The 17,221-nt window shown below is 47.7% G+C and overlaps 1 protein-coding gene across 2 annotated transcripts in view; it reads right to left on the minus strand.

Moving 5' to 3' along the window:
- Positions 1 to 17,221, minus strand: part of NSUN7 (NOP2/Sun RNA methyltransferase family member 7) — a 421,001-nt gene that overhangs the window by 304,155 nt on the left and 99,625 nt on the right. For both annotated transcript variants that reach the window (XM_063921030.1, XM_063921029.1), the window contains exon 6: positions 3,166 to 3,349. In XM_063921030.1, coding sequence (XP_063777100.1) covers positions 3,166 to 3,349 — 184 coding nt within the window. The remainder of the gene's footprint in view (positions 1 to 3,165; positions 3,350 to 17,221) is intronic.

Raw genomic sequence — 17,221 nt, forward strand, 5'->3', positions numbered from 1 at the left:
CAAGGATCAATAGAAAAAGAGGATATCCGTTCAGATGGTCAACAATGTTAAGGTCGACACTCATTAGGTCGACCACTATTGGTCGACATTGACATGGTTGACATGGAGAAATGGTTGACATGTGAAAATATCGACACCTGGACTACGATTGGGAATAAGTAACCTGTGCCAAGCACAGCGGTAGCGTAGCGAGGCACCTTGCCCACTTTGTGAGCCATGCAAGGGGATGCGGTACACTAATTGGGGTTCCTGGTCATGTTACGGAAAAAATTACACCAAAAACAGTTCAAAAAGCCATGTCGACCTTTTCACGTGTCGACCATTTACATGTGTCGACTATTTGTCCATGTCGACCATGTCAATGTCGACCAATAGCGGTCGACCTAATGACTGTCGACCTTAACATTGTCGACCATTCATACCGGAACCGAAAAAGAGCTATGTTGGGGTTGTGCGCAGGGCAATCTTAACATATAGGCACACTGGGCAGTTGCCCAGAGCCCCACAATTCTAGAGGCCTTGAAGCAGGGGAGGGTGGTGGTCACACAATAAGAGTGACGAGGCAGCATTTTCTGGCTGCCAACCTGCAGCAAGATGGCCAGCATGCTATTGGTGGTTGGCTGAAGCTATCTACCAATCACATCACTAAAGCCCCGTACACACGGGAAGTGTGCTGAGTGATCTAGCACGAATGTACACAGTGCAATGTGTGCTGAGCGAGGGGGGGTGGGGGACCTGCTAGATTGTGCCTGCAGGCTAATCTAGCACCAGCAATAGCGCCGTGCGGGGCCACGCATCGCTATCGCTGTGGGGCATACACACGGAGAGATTCGTGCTTAACTTTTCAGCAATCTAGTCAGATTGCATAGAATTTAAGCACGGATCTCTCCGTGTGTATCCCCCTTAACAATCACTGTATAAAGGGGGTCATTCTGAGTTGATCGCACTGGAGTTACTTACCAGCTGCAATGTCTTCAACCTATCAGGTCCCGGAATTGACGTCAGACACCCGCTCTGCTCTGGATACGCCTGCGTTCGCCGCACCACTCCCAGAAAATGGTCAGTTGATGCCCCGGAACGCCTTCCTCCTGTCAATCTTCTTGCAATCGCGGGAGTGATAGCTTTCTTCGTTCTTCTTGTCGTTGCCCAGCAGCAACAATGCGCCTGCACACTGAGGCTGCTGCGCATGCGCAGAACCGACCCGTTCACACCGCTGCAAAAAATAGCAGCATGCGAACGGGTCAGAATGACCCCCAAAATGTAGATAAATGGTGCTGAACTGCAGGACGATTCAGTTATGATTTTTTTTTAAATTGGTTCCAGTGAATGGGTGTTTAGGGGCCCCAGTGCATTGCTTTGCCTAAGGTCTACTATGCTGTTAAGAATGCCCTGGTTGTGCAGTCTTTAGTTATGTACTTTTAAAATGTGAATCTGTATTAATTGCATCTAGGGAATATGTTGTTCATTTATAGCCGCTATAATCCTACAGTATATTGGTGGTCATTCCGAGTTGTTCGCTCACTAGCAGTTTTTAGCAGCCATGCAAACGCTATACCGCCTCCCACTGGGAGTGTATTTTAGCTTAGCAGAAGTGCGAACGAAAGGATCGCAGAGCGGCTACAAATTTTTTTTGTGCAGTTTCAGAATAGCTCAAAACCTACTCAGCGCTTGCGATCACTTCAGACTGTTTAGTTCCTGTTTTGAAGTCACAAACCTGGCCAGCGTTCGCACAGCCATGCATGCGTTTTTCCCAAACACTCCCTGAAAACAGTCACCCAGAAACACCCACTTCATATCAATCACTCTGCGGCAACCAGTGCTACTGAAAAGCTTCGCTAGACCCTGTGTGAAACATTGTTCGTTGTAATAGTACGTTGCGCGTGCGCATTGCGCCGCATACGCATGCGCAGAAGTCCCTTGTTTTTCGTCTCATCACTGCACAGCGAACGAATGCAGCTAGTGATCAACTCGGAATGACCACCATCATCTAGTGCAGTGGTTCTCAAACTCGGTCCTCAGTACCCCCACACAGTGCATGTTTTGCAGGTCACCCAGCAGGTGCACAGGTGAATTAATTACTCACTGACACATTTTAAAAGGTCCACTGGTGGAGCTAATTATTTCACTTGCGATTCTGTGAGGAGACCTGCAAAACATGCACTGTGTGGGGTCCTGAGGACCGAGTTTGAGAACCTGTGATCTAGTGCAGTGGTTCTCAAACTCGGTCCTCAGGACCCCACACAGTGCATGTTTTGCAGGTAACCTCACAGAATCGCAAGTGAGATAATTAGTTCCACCTGCGGATCTTTTAAAATGTGTCAGTGAGTAATTAATTCACCTGTGCACCTGCTGGGTTACCTGCAAAACATGCACTGTGTGGGATCCTGAGGACCGAGTTTGAGAACCACTGATCTAGTGCATAGGTTCTCAAACTCGGTCCTCAGGACCCCACACAGTGCCTGTTTTGCAGGTAACCCAGTAGGTGCACAGGTGAATTAATTACTCACTGACACATTTTTAATGGTCCAGCTACAGTACAACTGCTGACTCCAATATTAGTGCAAAATACTTTGTGAAATTACTATTGCCCAAAGAATGCACAACCACAATATAGTTTGCCTTTTATTTTGTTTTGCACTATGATTCACACAGACAGCTAAGTGTAATGTTATTACAATGGCAACCACTTCTCTAGACGTTAGTTTACAGCACAGTTTCCCCTCCCTTTCTTTTGTTATTAAGTAAACAGAAAGAGAACTTGGACTCAGGGATCAGGTGATCCTCTCTTCAGGAACAAGCATGAGTGTTGGAATACAAATACGTTCCAGCTGAGAGACTGTGCCTTACAGTGGCAGCCATACAATGGATGACTGAGGGGTCAATCCAATTAGCTGCGAAGGGTGCAAAGTACCGTTGCCATGGCGTTTAAGCGCCAGCAATGGCACATGATCTTGCACACTTTGCAGCCTGGATTCTGCCTGAATTTGCACAAAATTGCTCGCTACCCTATGGTTCAGGCCGCCGTAATGTGCGGCCGCTGTGTGATGATTCGCTCCCACAACATCATTGCGGCTAATTGGATTGACCCCTAAGTTTTAAGTGGACAGACTGAATAAAATACTAGGTTAAAGGTCTTTGCAGGATTACAGATTAAAGTATACATACCTGTAATAAAAGTTTGTAATCTATGAACATTTCCATGTTGTTCAGTTCCTCTTTGAGATGTGGTGGAAAAATTAGCAAATCCGGGCAATGATTATCCATGCAGTACTTATAACCATCCAAATCTGAGGGAGAGTCGACCTTAGTGAAGCCTTCTTTGTTTAGTGTGTTAAAAACCTCTGTGAGACTAATAACAGAAACAGTCGATATATTAAAAGCTCTCTATGAAAAGAAAATGTGAGGGAAATGTATCAAAACTTTTAAAGAGTGGAAAAGAAGACAAGTGGAGAAGTTGTCCATAGCAATCAATCAATTTCTATTTAGAGATGTTCATTAATAATCAATGGTTAGTAACCCTTGCTGGTTTGACACTGATGGCTGAAGGTTTTGCTATCAATGGTGGAGAGCTGGAGATCTGATGTTTCTCCAGCATTGATGGCAGAGTGTGCAGTAATATTTTATTTTCCCCACAATCCGATGCGGAGGACATGGAGCTTAGCTCTGCCCATGACATGACCCATGTAGCTTCTCGTCCTTCCTTGATTGGCCTGTCTCCCACCCAATGCAACCTCCATACACTTGTAGCTGCTGCACTAATAGCCATCTATGGTATAAAGCATCGCTGGTTTCCCATCAATGGTTTCATGCCATCGATGTAAACCTCTACTGACATCATCAATGGAGACCATCAAAGGTAGACCCGTCAATGGCCACCCCTACAGCTAGCTAGTATTTATCGTACATTCTATAAATTAATAGGTATAGCTGATCGGTTGCTGTGGTCAAACTTCTCCACTTGTCCACTTCAGATACATTTCCCCATGATCACAAATAACTGAATACAGTTACAGAACAACATGCCCTTGTAAAAGGATTCCCAGAAGACTACAAACTCTGTGGATGTGAGACATTAGAAGTATCCCTGGTGTTGTGCAATAAGCAGTCTTATTGAAGAAATACATGACATCTCTCAACTGAGAAGTTCCTTAGTGTCTTATTATAGTTTATATTTTCATATATAGCAGATATTAGACCTCATTAAAGTCCCACACTTTATACATGACTCTTCCATAGCAGTAGATACGATGTGTGGTTATTAAATAATGAGACTGATGCTATAATTTACATTTAATTATATTTAGTACATTTTAACTCCATTCCTCTTCTATGTTCTCCCTTTCTGCATCCACACACTGTTGCAATCTTATTTTCTTTTTTTTTTTAAATTCTTTATTTTTCATTTTGTAAATTGAAACAGTTTCCATATAGTACAATACATATGTCCAAAAATGAAACATAGACATTAGTCTCATAGCTTGGTGATTGTAGTTACAGGGATGACAACAGAGAAAAAGAAGAAAAAAGAGGTTAACAGACATAAATATGTCATCCTACGTTATACATCGCACAACAGAGGACCTGATTTCTGGAAAAGAAAGCGCTTCGTAGCACTATCAATCATTAACATGGTAGCCATATGGTATTTGAGGTATTAAACAGTCGGAAACAATTACCAATTAAAAGGGGGTGGACAAGGGAAAGAAGGGGAGAAAGGGGGATGGGGGGGGAAGTGTATTAGGTCACATACATAAATCAGTCTGAAACCACGGAAGAGGTATTAGCAAGCTCCATCGTCAGTGTGTATTCAGGGGTGCGTGATCAGCATATGTCTTAGTGGTCTTGAATTCTATCCAGCGAAGCCAAGTGGTTAAATAATCGGAGTATTTATCCAAGGCGGCAGAGTAAACATCCTCCATATGCATATAGAAATCAATGCGCTGGAACCATTCCCATATTGTCGGCGGGTTAACAGACCGCCAATGTACTGGGAGCACCGCTCTTGCCGCGTTATTTAAGTGTTTAAGGAGGGACTTCTTGTAGTGAGACAGGGGGATATTTGAGTGTGAGAGAAGCCAGAAGTCCGGGCCCGTTGACACTGGGCCCCCTAGAATCTCCGTTGATAGTTTAATAATTGTGTTCCAGAAGGTGGCAATAGACGGGCAATCCCACCAAATATGGATCAACGTACCAGTATCCCTACCACATCGCCAGCACCGAGGAGAGATTGAAGGGTAAAATTTATGAAGAAGAGAGGGGCACCTGTACCATCTCGTCAATAATTTGTATTGTGTTTCCACAACTTCCAGGCTAGTGGAGCATTGTGCCATAACCTTGCAATGTGTATCCCAATGGATCTTAATTCCCCGATGTTGTAAGTCTTTATCCCAGGCATCACAGAAAGAAGGGACAGCAGGGAAGCAGCCCTGCAGTAAGATTTTGTAAATACCCGACACTACATGTGATGGGGCCGACTCCTGATTGCACATGGATTCAAAGGGAGCAAGAACCTTATAAAGGTCTATTGCTCCTTTCTGCGAGGTAATGAAATGGCGCACCTGGAGGTAGAACCAGTGGTCCTTAGCAGGTATATCGCCCATTGCCTGTATCTCGGAGAACGTTTTGAGTCCGCCATGTGCAAGTAGGTGGACCACCCGTGTCACACCCGCTCTCTCCCATCTCGAAGCAATCGTATTGGATTCTCCCGGGGGGAACAGCGGGTTATCGAAAATAGGGATTAGGGAAGTCCGTCTAGACGAGATACCCTTTTTATAACGAAATGTCCGCCATAAAGCTAAAGTGGGCCCCACGGTAGGATGGAATGAGCGGCTAAATTTAAGAGACCAGGGCACTGCCTGTAAATTAAGGTTAGTGGAAGAAGCCTCCAAGTCAACCCACTGTTTCCTATATGGAATGGGGCGGGACCAATCGACAATCCTATGCAGTAGTGTGGCATGATAATATGTAGAAATCATAGGTAATTGTTGTCCGCCCTGAGACTTCAGTCTAGATAAATGGCTATGCTTGAACCTAGGTTTCCGCCCCCCCCAGATGAAATGGCTTATCGCCTTGTGTGCTTCAGCTAAAAACTTAGGAGAGAGTTTCAGAGGGATGGTTTGAAAGAGATATAACAGCCTAGGAAGAATGTTCATCTTCACTATATTTATGCGGCCTAGCCATGAGAACCTCTGCGTGAACCAGTACGCCATCTCCTGACGTAGTTTGCGGAGGAGAGGGGTGTGGTTAATAGCAACTGTGGTATCGAGTTTCGAGGGGATTTGAATCCCTAGGTATGTAATATGGGATTTCTGCCATGTAAATTTAAATGCTTGCGCCAAAAGGGAAGCCGTAGCAGGTGGGAGCGTAATATTCATTGCCGTGGACTTAGAATAGTTAATTTTAAAATTTGATAGGTTTCCGAATCGCGTAAATTCTGTCATAAGGCTGGGTAGAGAAATCAAGGGGTTCGTTATGACCGCCAATAGGTCGTCCGCGAAGAGGGCTAAGCGGTGGTCAATCTTGCCCACCTGCAAGCCCACAATGTTAGGGTTACATCTGATCGCACGGGCCAGGGCCTCCATACATAGGACAAAGATTAAAGGTGAGAGTGGGCAGCCTTGGCGCGTGCCATTGGATATCGGTATTGGTTCGGAAAGGACGCCGTTCACCCTAACCCGAGCAGATGGAGCCCTATACAATGAGAGAATCCTCTGCAAGAAAACCTCCCCCAGCCCCAGGCGCCTGAGCACCGCTTCCATAAAGTCCCAGTCCACCCGATCAAAGGCCTTTTCTGCGTCTGTGGAGAGGAGCATAAGAGGAACATCATTTGCCTGTGCGTGCGCTATCAGATCAATGACTCTGATAGTATTATCCCTTGCCTCTCTGCCCATAACAAAACCTACCTGGTCAGGGTGTACTATATCTGGTAATAATGGTTTAAGGCGATTAGCCATAAGTTTTGCAAATAATTTAATATCTACATTCAGTAGCGATATCGGCCTATAGCTGGAAGGGAGTGTCGGATCTTTGGATTCTTTCGGAATGACAGTAATATGGGCATTCAGGGACTGACCCGATAGAGGGGCCGCTGATGATATGGCATTGCAGGCCTGTAGGAGAAGGGGGCGGAGCCTATCCTGAAAGGCCTTAAAATATGTGATCGGGAAACCATCCGGTCCTGGGCTTCTACCATTGGGGGAAGACTTCAGGGCGGCCATCAGTTCCTCCTCAGTGAAAGGATCATCTAGGGCCTGCGCAACGCCTATTGGGATAGTCGGAAAAGTAATTTCGTCCAGGAATGCCTGTATGTCGCGTTTATGAGCTATGCGTGCAGACGGTGTACGTGTAGAGGTCAGGTTATATAGAGCCGAGTAGTAAGTATGAAAAATCCCAGCTATTTCCGTATCAGAAGCATGGGACCGTCCGTCAGTGTCTGTGAGTTTAGATATATACGTCAAGGATCTCTGGGCTCTAAGAGCACGTGCCAGAAGTTTACCGGGTCTGTTTCCCCATCTATGGTATTTATGGCGACATTTACGAAATGCCCTGCGGGTACCATCACTGAGCAAAGTGTTAAGAGCTTGTCTCGCCGTTTGGAGTTCAGCAAAAGTGTCGGACGCTAATGTGGATTTATGTGCCAATTCTAATTTTTTAATTTTCTCTAGCAGGGCGTTTCTACACTCAGCCTTTTGTTTTTTAAGGTGTGTGCCCAGTTGTATGCATTTACCCCTTATCACACATTTATGCGCCTCCCACACTATCACCGGTGAGACATCGCCAGTTGCGTTTAAGGAAATGTAATCCTCGATTGCCTTCTCAATCTGGGCTCGGGATACAGAGTCCCGAAGGAGTTGTTCATTGAACCGCCAGCGCCAGTGTTTAGTAGGTGGATGACGGAGAGAAAGTGTGAGTGTGACTGGGGCATGGTCAGATAGTGCTATTTGGCCGATGGTAGCATCAGTCAGTAGGTCTAGATGTGCATGGCTCACGCAGAGGTAGTCTATTCGGGAATAGGAGTTGTGTGGGGACGAGTAAAAGGTGAAATCCCTATCTGAAGGGTGTAGAAGACGCCAAGCGTCAACCAGTTGAAAGTCATGTAAGACAGCTCTAAACCGTCTGGATTCTCTAAGAGTAGTCCTCGGAGACCCAGAAGAGGTATCCAAATGGGGTTCAAGGACCCAGTTAAGATCCCCTCCCACCACCAAGGTACCCACCAGGTTTTGTTCAACCAGCTCCAGAGAGTCCCTGAGAAACCGGGTTTGGCCCTGGTTGGGAAGGTATAGATTAACAAAAGTGAATGTCTGATGGGCTATGGTAGCTCTAACCAGAATCCCTCTCCCATCACCAATTTGCATTTCGGAAACATCCGTCAGTCTCAGATGCTTGGCAAAGAGAATCGCGACCCCTCTAGCCTTCGCTCCGGAGTAATCGTTAAAGTAACCATTTAGAAAGTGGCGAGAGCGGAGACCCGGAGAGGCCCCCCTCTTGAAATGTGTTTCTTGTAAGTAAACAACCTCCGCTCCGTCAGTATGCAAGGTATGTAGTAGGCCTGACCTCTTTTCGGGAATATTTAATCCTTTCACATTGTAAGAGACAATTTTTAAGCTAGCCATAATGTGAGGAACGTAGAAACTGACTCACTGAACGATATATCATAGCAACAGCTCCAATATGATGTAGCACCAAGAATAACCTGAAGTTGGCGGTAGTATGTGAGGGAAGGGGTGGATGGGGAAACACAAGAGGAAAGAAAGGGGGACACGAATAACTCAACGTAGAGAAAGGGAAAAATATAAAATAAAATAAAAAAAAGAGAGAATAACATATTAAGTAATATATTATAGCAATCTCTGCATTGAAAGCCATGGGTAAGAACTAGACATCCCATGGTCTAAAAAAAATGTACAGCAGAGAGGGGGGTTAAAAGGGTGATAACGGGTGCATCAATCTTATGATAAATGGTTCAATGGGTAATTTAGAGGGATACGTCATGGCCAGGAAGGAGGCAAGCGAAAAAAAAAGGGAAATAATCGCCACCTCCCTCCCCGTCACTCGGTCTATGTAACATACACAGGTCACCCGAAACAAAGTTCGAGTGCGACCTCAACCATTAAAATAACAGTAACAGTAAGCATTCCCAAAACAGGTTAAGTCTGTACATTAAACAAACAGTAAGGGAATCAATGTGAGCTTTCAGTAAGGGAATGCGAGAGAAAAATAAAAAAAGGGATATCGCAAAGCAAAGTGATGCATACATTCACGAGGCTTCTGAGGCATCATCAGTCTTGCCAGCTCGATTACGTCGTCTGGAGTTGCCCACCTTTCTCCAAGGCTCCCTGCGGGGTAGTGATGTAGTGGGAAGCTGCAAGGGGTCCGTCCAATTAGGTAGTGATATGAACGGCAGTCCCAGTGCAGAGCAGAACGATGGGACGTCTTCATAGTCCTCTAGGACATAGCGTGTCCCGTCACGGGTCACTTGGACACTTAAAGGGAACCCCCATCGGAACCTGATATCCTTCTTCCGAAGAGCTTCTGTAAGGGGGTGGAGAAGACGCCTTTGCTGTAGCGTTGTCCATGAAAGGTCCTGAAAGATCTGAATGTGGTGACCGTTAAAGTCTATATTCGGGGCCTGTCTGGACTTCTGTAGGATAGTCTCTTTCACCTGAAAATAGTGCAGACGGCAGATGACGTCTCTAGGTCTTTCTGTGGGTGCTCCTTTCGGTCGGAGAGCCCGATGGGCTCTGTCAAACATTATTTGAGAGCTGGGGTCTGCACCAAGAAGGCCGTTGAATATTGTAGACAACGCCGCAGCTAGGCCCTGGGGAGGAACATCTTCCGGTAGACCTTTGACCCTCAGGTTGTTCCGTCTACCCCTGTTATCTATATCATCCAATCTGCGTCTCATTTCAGTGGTGGTACGTGAGTATCGGGATACAAGGTCGTGTAAGTCAGCGAGCTTAGAGTCCGTATCATCTCTGTGATCTTCTAGGTCAACCACTCTATTCGCTACTTGCGTGAGATCGGATTGGATGGTAGAGAGACTTGCCTGAAGAGAATCATGAATCCGCTTCTCCATGTTAGATAAATCCTGCTGAATGTCTTGACGAGTCGGAAGGGAGCGTAGCTGAAGAAGGACTGCCGCCATATCGGCGGAATCTTTGCTGGCAGATCCAGATTGGCGTTTTTTGGGAGAAAAGGTTGAGGCCCCGGAATCCTCCATAGTATTTGACGATAGGGATTCAGGGAGGAGCGTAGAGGCTAAGGGGTCAGGTACGGGAGTGCCAAATAAAGTACGGAAGGCTGCAGCTTGTGAAGTCGCGGATTTAGCTTTTGATGAGTTGCCAGAACGGCGCCTTCTTGTCATTTGTCTGAGTGGGGAGAACAGAATCCAGAACAGTGCCTCATGAAAGGAGATATCAGGACATATCCCAGCAAGTGTTGCACCACATTATCCCCTTCGCGCGGCCCGGTCACATTATAGTAGATTACACATCAGGGAGGTAGCAGCAGGCATTGGGGTAAGCAGCATGACAACATACAGAGGAAGGTTGGTTATGTCTTCCAACTGGTCATCACATAGCCCCGGGGTAGTACAGACTCCGCGTAACGGCACCCCCCGATTCCGCGGCACCCCCCCCCCCCAGTAACGCAGGGGAGCAGGGTGTGGGATCCAGGTATGTAAGCAGGGGGACGGACGGCCGGAGTGGGGCAGACAACAGGGCTCATGAGAAATGTGCAGGCAGGAGCTCCGGGGGAATGCAGCCCTCCCAGTAGGCAGTTAAGCCACAGACCAGGTTATTCAGTGGTTTATGAAGGGGTTATTATTATCCCCAGGTCTCCGGAGCCCTCTTGACGTGCCTCCCCCTCCCTCTGTGACCAGAACTTATCCCCTCAGCAGCCGGGGCAACCACTCTGGCCAGCTCAGCCCGTGCAGTGGAGCCCCTGTGACTGTCAAGGGACCAGGGCCGCGCAGCGCCGACCTCACGCCGGGAGCTCCGGGGACTGCAAGCAGGGGGCAGCAGGAGGCGGCCAGGCGGCGGTGGGAGTGATCGCGGGAGCTCAGCGGCCCCGCTCACACGCGCCGCTGTACAGCAGGGAGGTCGCCGGGAGCAACCGCCGGAGGGAGGGGGTAAGAGCCCGCCCGGCAGGCGTCTCGGCGCACAGCGCTCCCCGGTCCTCGGCGGGTCGCGTCTCCCTGCTAATCACCTGCACACCACGGCCGTCCAGCAGCAGAGGAGGAGATGGGGTAGTCGCACGGAGGTCCACAGAGCTCACCCAGGGGCCTCTGGCGGCACAGGAGAGCCGAAACTGCAGCCCCGGATGTCCGGCCCGGATCACCCTCCAACTCCAGGTCCCGGCTTCACGCTGGGGGCCAGGCCGCAATCCGCAGGAGGGCTGAAAAGCGCTCCCCGACTCCGCGGGACCTCCACAGCGATTGTCACCAGGTAAGAGGGGCCACAGGAGGTACACAGGGGTCTTCAGGAGGGGAGCAGGCAGGCAGAAGAATAAAATATTAATGTGTCTTCAGGAGCTTATAGAAAAACACATCCACTCAGCATGGAAGCTAGGCCACGCCCCGCAATCTTATTTTCTACTGATCAAAGCCATGCTGTAGCTCATTATCTGTCAACTGTCTCAACAGCTATGTCATTTTTTCTTCTTGCCTTAGTAATTAATGCAAAATGGGTTCCTTTGAGTACAGATTGGACTTTAGGGAAAAGAAATAAGTCACACTGTGCTAGGCCCGTGCTAGGCCTGGTGAGTATGGAGGGTGATCTAGCACTGCAATTATTTTCTCTGCCAAAAACTGCTTTACAGAGAGAACTGTGTGGGCTGATGCGCTGTCCTGATCGAGGATGAAACCATTTTTCCACAACTCTGGCCTCTTTCTTCTGATTATTTCCCGCAAAGTTTTTAGAACATTTTTGTAGTAATGTTGAGTAGCTGTTGTGCCTTCTGGTACCCAGTCTGCAAAATAACATCCTTGATATAAAAAAAATAATAATAATTAACATGTCTTTGAATTTGGTTTTGCTTTGATGTGCTTTCTTCACTCTTGGTGATGATTGTGTTTTCCAGTGCATTGACTGGCGTTTTGTCTCAGGATCATACTGAAAGATCCATGTTTCAGCACTTTATCCAAAAAAGATCCATGTTTCATCACTTTATCCAAAAAAAGTGAATCCGCTTGAATTTATTCCAAAACGTCTGTACAAATCCACTTTCAATTTTCTTTCTGCTCAGTTGTGAGAAGCCTTGGAACCATCTTAGAGCAAACTTTTGTCATGTTAAGATCTTGACTAACAGTTTCCCTGTTAATGTTTAACATTTCTTCTTTCATTCAGATGCTGAGCCAACGATAATAAGAATTTACTTACCGATAATTCTATTTCTCATAGTCCGTAGTGGATGCTGGGGACTCCGTAAGGACCATGGGGAATAGCGGCTCCGCAGGAGACTGGGCACATCTAAAGAAAGCTTTAGGACTATCTGGTGTGCACTGGCTCCTCCCCCTATGACCCTCCTCCAAGCCTCAGTTAGGATACTGTGCCCGGACGAGCGTACACAATAAGGAAGGATTTTGAATCCCGGGTAAGACTCATACCAGCCACACCAATCACACCGTATAACCTGTGATCTGAACCCAGTTAACAGCATGATAACAGAGGAGCCTCTGAAAGATGGCTCACAACAATAATAACCCGATTTTTGTAACAATAACTATGTACAAGTATTGCAGACAATCCGCACTTGGGATGGGCGCCCAGCATCCACTACGGACTATGAGAAATAGAATTATCGGTAAGTAAATTCTTATTTTCTCTAACGTCCTAAGTGGATGCTGGGGACTCCGTAAGGACCATGGGGATTATACCAAAGCTCCCAAACGGGCGGGAGAGTGCGGATGACTCTGCAGCACCAAATGAGAGAACTCCAGGTCCTCCTCAGCCAGGATATCAATTTTGTAGAATTTTACAAACGTATTTGCTCCTGACCAAGTAGCTGCTCGGCAAAGTTGTAAAGCCGAGACCCCTCGGGCAGCCGCCCAAGATGAGCCCACCTTCCTTGTGGAGTGGGCATTTACAGATTTTTGGCTATGGCAGGCCTGCCACAGAATGTGCAAGCTGAATTGTACTACAAATCCAACGAGCAATAGTCTGCTTAGAAGCAGGAGCACCCAGCTTGTTGGGTGCACACAGGATAAACAGCGAGTCAGATTTCCTGACTCCAGCCGTCCTGGAAACATATATTTTCAGGGCACTGACAACGTCTAGCAACTTGGAGGCCTCCAAGTCCCTAGTAGCCGCAGACACCACCAATAGGTTGGTTCAGGTGAGACGCTGAAACCACCTTGGGGAGAAACTGAGGACGAGTCCTCAATTCCGCCCTGTCCGAATGGAAAATCAGATAAGGGCTTTTTCAGGATAAAGCCGCCAATTCTGACACGCGCCTGGCCCAGGCCAGGGCCAACAGCATGACCACTTTCCATGTGAGATATTTTAACTCCACAGATTTAAGTGGTTCAAACCAATGTGACTTTTGGAACCCAAAACTACATTGAGATCCCAAGTGCCACTGGAGACACAAAAGGAGGCTGTATATGCAGTACCCCTTTTACAAACGTCTGAACTTCAGGGACTGAAGCTAGTTCTTTTTGGAAGAAAATTGACAGGGCCGAAATTTGAACCTTAATGGACCCCAATTTCAGGCCCATAGACACTCCTGTTTGCAGGAAATGTAGGAATCGACCCAGTTGAATTTCCTCCGTCGGGCCTTACTGGCCTCGCACCACGCAACATATTTTCGCCAATTGCGGTGATAATGTTTTTGCGGTTACATCCTTCCTGGCTTTGATCAGGATAGGGATGACTTCATCCGGAATGCCTTTTTTCCTTCAGGATCCGGCGTTCAACCGCCATGCCGTCAAACGCAGCCGCGGTAAGTCTTGGAACAGACAGGGTCCTTGCTGGAGCAGGTCCCTTCTTAGAGGTAGAGGCCACGGATCCTCCGTGAGCATCTCTTGAAGTTCCGGTTACCAAGTCCTTCTTGGCCAATCCGGAACCACGAATATAGTGCTTACTCCTCTCCATCTTATCAATCTCAGTACCTTGGGTATGAGAGGCAGAGGAGGGAACACATACCCTGACTGGTACACCCACGGTGTTACCAGAGCGTCTACAGCTTATTGCCTGAGGGTCCCTGGACCTGGCGCAATACCTGTCGAGTTTTTAATCATGTGGAAGACTTCTGGGTGAAGTCCCCACTCTCCCGGGTGGAGGTCGTGCTGAGGAAGTCTGCTTCCCAGTTGTCCACTCCCGGAATGAATACTGCTGACAGTGCTATCACATGATTTTCCGCCCAGCGAAGAATCCTTGCAGCTTCTGCCATTGCCCTCCGGCTTCTTGTGCCACCCTGTCTGTTTACGTGGGTGACTGCCGTGATGTTGTCCAACTGGATCAACACCGGCTGACCTTGAAGCAGAGGTCTTGCTAAGCTTAGAGCATTGTAAATGTCCCTTAGCTTCAGGATATTTATGTGAAGTGATGTCTCCAGGCTTGACCATAAGCCCTGGATATTCCTTCCCTGTGTGACTGCTCCCCAGCCTCGCAGGCTGGCATCCGTGGTCACCAGGACCCAGTCCTGAATGCCTAATCTGCGGCCCTCTAGAAGATGAGCACTCTGCAACCACCACAGGAGGGACACCCTTGTCCTTGGTGACAGGGTTATCCGCTGATGCATCTGAAGATGCGATCCGGACCATTTGTCCAGCAGGTCCCACTGGAAAGTTCTTGCGTGGAATCTGCCGAATGGGATTGCTTCGTAGGAAGCCACCATTTTACCCAGAACCCTTGTGCATTGATGCACTGAGACTTGGCTCGGTTTTAGGAGGTTCCTGACTAGCTCGGATAACTCCCTGGCTTTCTCCTCCGGGAGAAACACCTTTTTCTGGACTGTGTCCAGGATCATCCCTAGGAACAGAAGACACGTCGTCGGAACCAGGTGCGATTTTGGAATATTGAGAATCCAATCGTGCTGCCGCAACACTACCTGAGATAGTGCTACACCGACCTCCAACTGTTCCCTGGATCTTACCCTTATCAGGGAATTGTCCAAGGAAGGGATAACTAAAATTCACTTCCTTCGAAGGAATATCATCATTTCGGCCATTACCTTGGTAAAGACCCGGGGGGTGCCGTGTACCATCCATACGGCAGCGTCTGAACTGATAGTGACAGTTCTGTACCATAAACCTGAGGTACCCTTGGTGAGAAGGGTAAATTTTGACATGAAGGTAAGCATCCTTGATGTCCCGAGACATCATGTAGTCCCCTTCTTCCAGGTTCGCAATCACTGCTCTGAGTGACTCAATCTTGAATTTGAACCTCTGTACGTAAGTGTTCAAAGATTTTAGATTTAGAATTGGTCTCACCGAGCCGTCCGGCTTCGGTACCACAACAGTGTGGAATAATACCCCGTTCCCTGTTGCAGGAGGGGTATCTTGATTATCACCTGCTGGGAATACAGCTTGTGAATGGCTTCCAAAACTGTCTCCCTGTCAGAAGGAGACATCGGTAAAGCCGACTTTAGGAAACGGCGAGGGGGAGACGTCTCGAATTCTAATTTGTACCCCTGAGATATCACCTGAAGGATCCAGGGGTCTACTTGCGAGTGAGCCCACTGCGCGCTGAAATTCATTGAGACGGGCCCCCCACCGTGCCTGATTCTGCTTGTAAAGCCCCAGCGTATACTGAGGGCTTGGCAGAGGCGGGAGAGGGTTTCTGTTCCTGGGAACTGGCTGATTTCTGCAGCCTTTTTCCTCTCCCTCTGTCACGGGGCAGAAATGAGGAACCTTTTGCCCGCTTGTCCACGAAAAGACTGCGCCTGATAATACGGCGTCTTCTCATGTTGAGAGGCGACCTGGGGTACAAACGTGGAATTCCCAGCTGTTGCCGTGGCCACCAGGTCTGAAAGACCGATCCCAAATAACTCCTCCCTTAATAAAGCAATACTTCCAAATGCCGTTTGGAATACGCATCACCTGACCACTGACGTGTCCATAACCCTCTACTGGTAGAAATGGACAACGCGCTTAGACTTGATGCCAGTCGGCAAATATCCCGCTGTGCATCACGCATATATAAAAAATAAGATTTTACTTACCGATAAATCTATTTCTCGGAGTCCGTAGTGGATGCTGGGGTTCCTGAAAGGACCATGGGGAATAGCGGCTCCGCAGGAGACAGGGCACAAAAAGTAAAGCTTTTTCAGATCAGGTGGTGTGCACTGGCTCCTCCCCCTATGACCCTCCTCCAGACTCCAGTTAGGTACTGTGCCCGGACGAGCGTACACAATAAGGGAGGATTTTGAATCCCGGGTAAGACTCATACCAGCCACACCAATCACACCGTACAACCTGTGATCTAAACCCAGGTAACAGTATGATAACAGCGGAGCCTCTGAAAGATGGCTTCCTTCAACAATAACCCGAATTAGTTAACAATTACTATGTACAATTTATGCAGATAATCCGCACTTGGGATGGGCGCCCAGCATCCACTACGGACTCCGAGAAATAGATTTATCGGTAAGTAAAATCTTATTTTCTCTATCGTCCTAGTGGATGCTGGGGTTCCTGAAAGGACCATGGGGATTATACCAAAGCTCCCAAACGGGCGGGAGAGTGCGGATGACTCTGCAGCACCGAATGAGAGAACTCCAGGTCCTCCTTAGCCAGAGTATCAAATTTGTAAAATTTTACAAACGTGTTCTCCCCTGACCACGTAGCTGCTCGGCAAAGTTGTAATGCCGAGACCCCTCGGGCAGCCGCCCAAGATGAGCCCACCTTCCTTGTGGAGTGGGCCTTTACAGATTTAGGCTGTGGCAGGCCTGCCACAGAATGTGCAAGTTGGATTGTGCTACAGATCCAACGAGCAATCGTCTGCTTAGACGCAGGAGCACCCATCTTGTTGGGTGCATACAATATAAACAACGAGTCAGATTTTCTGACTCCAGCTGTCCTTGCAATATATATTTTTAATGCTCTGACAACGTCCAGTAACTTGGAGTCCTCCAAGTCACTTGTAGCCGCAGGCACTACAATAGGCTGGTTCAGATGAAATGCTGACACCACCTTAGGGAGAAAATGCGGACGAGTCCGCAGTTCTGCCCTGTCCGAATGGAAAATCAGATATGGGCTTTTGTAAGATAAAGCTGCCAATTC

Source organism: Pseudophryne corroboree, chromosome 1, assembly GCF_028390025.1.
Source record: "Pseudophryne corroboree isolate aPseCor3 chromosome 1, aPseCor3.hap2, whole genome shotgun sequence".
Classification (NCBI taxonomy): Eukaryota; Metazoa; Chordata; class Amphibia; order Anura; family Myobatrachidae; genus Pseudophryne; species Pseudophryne corroboree.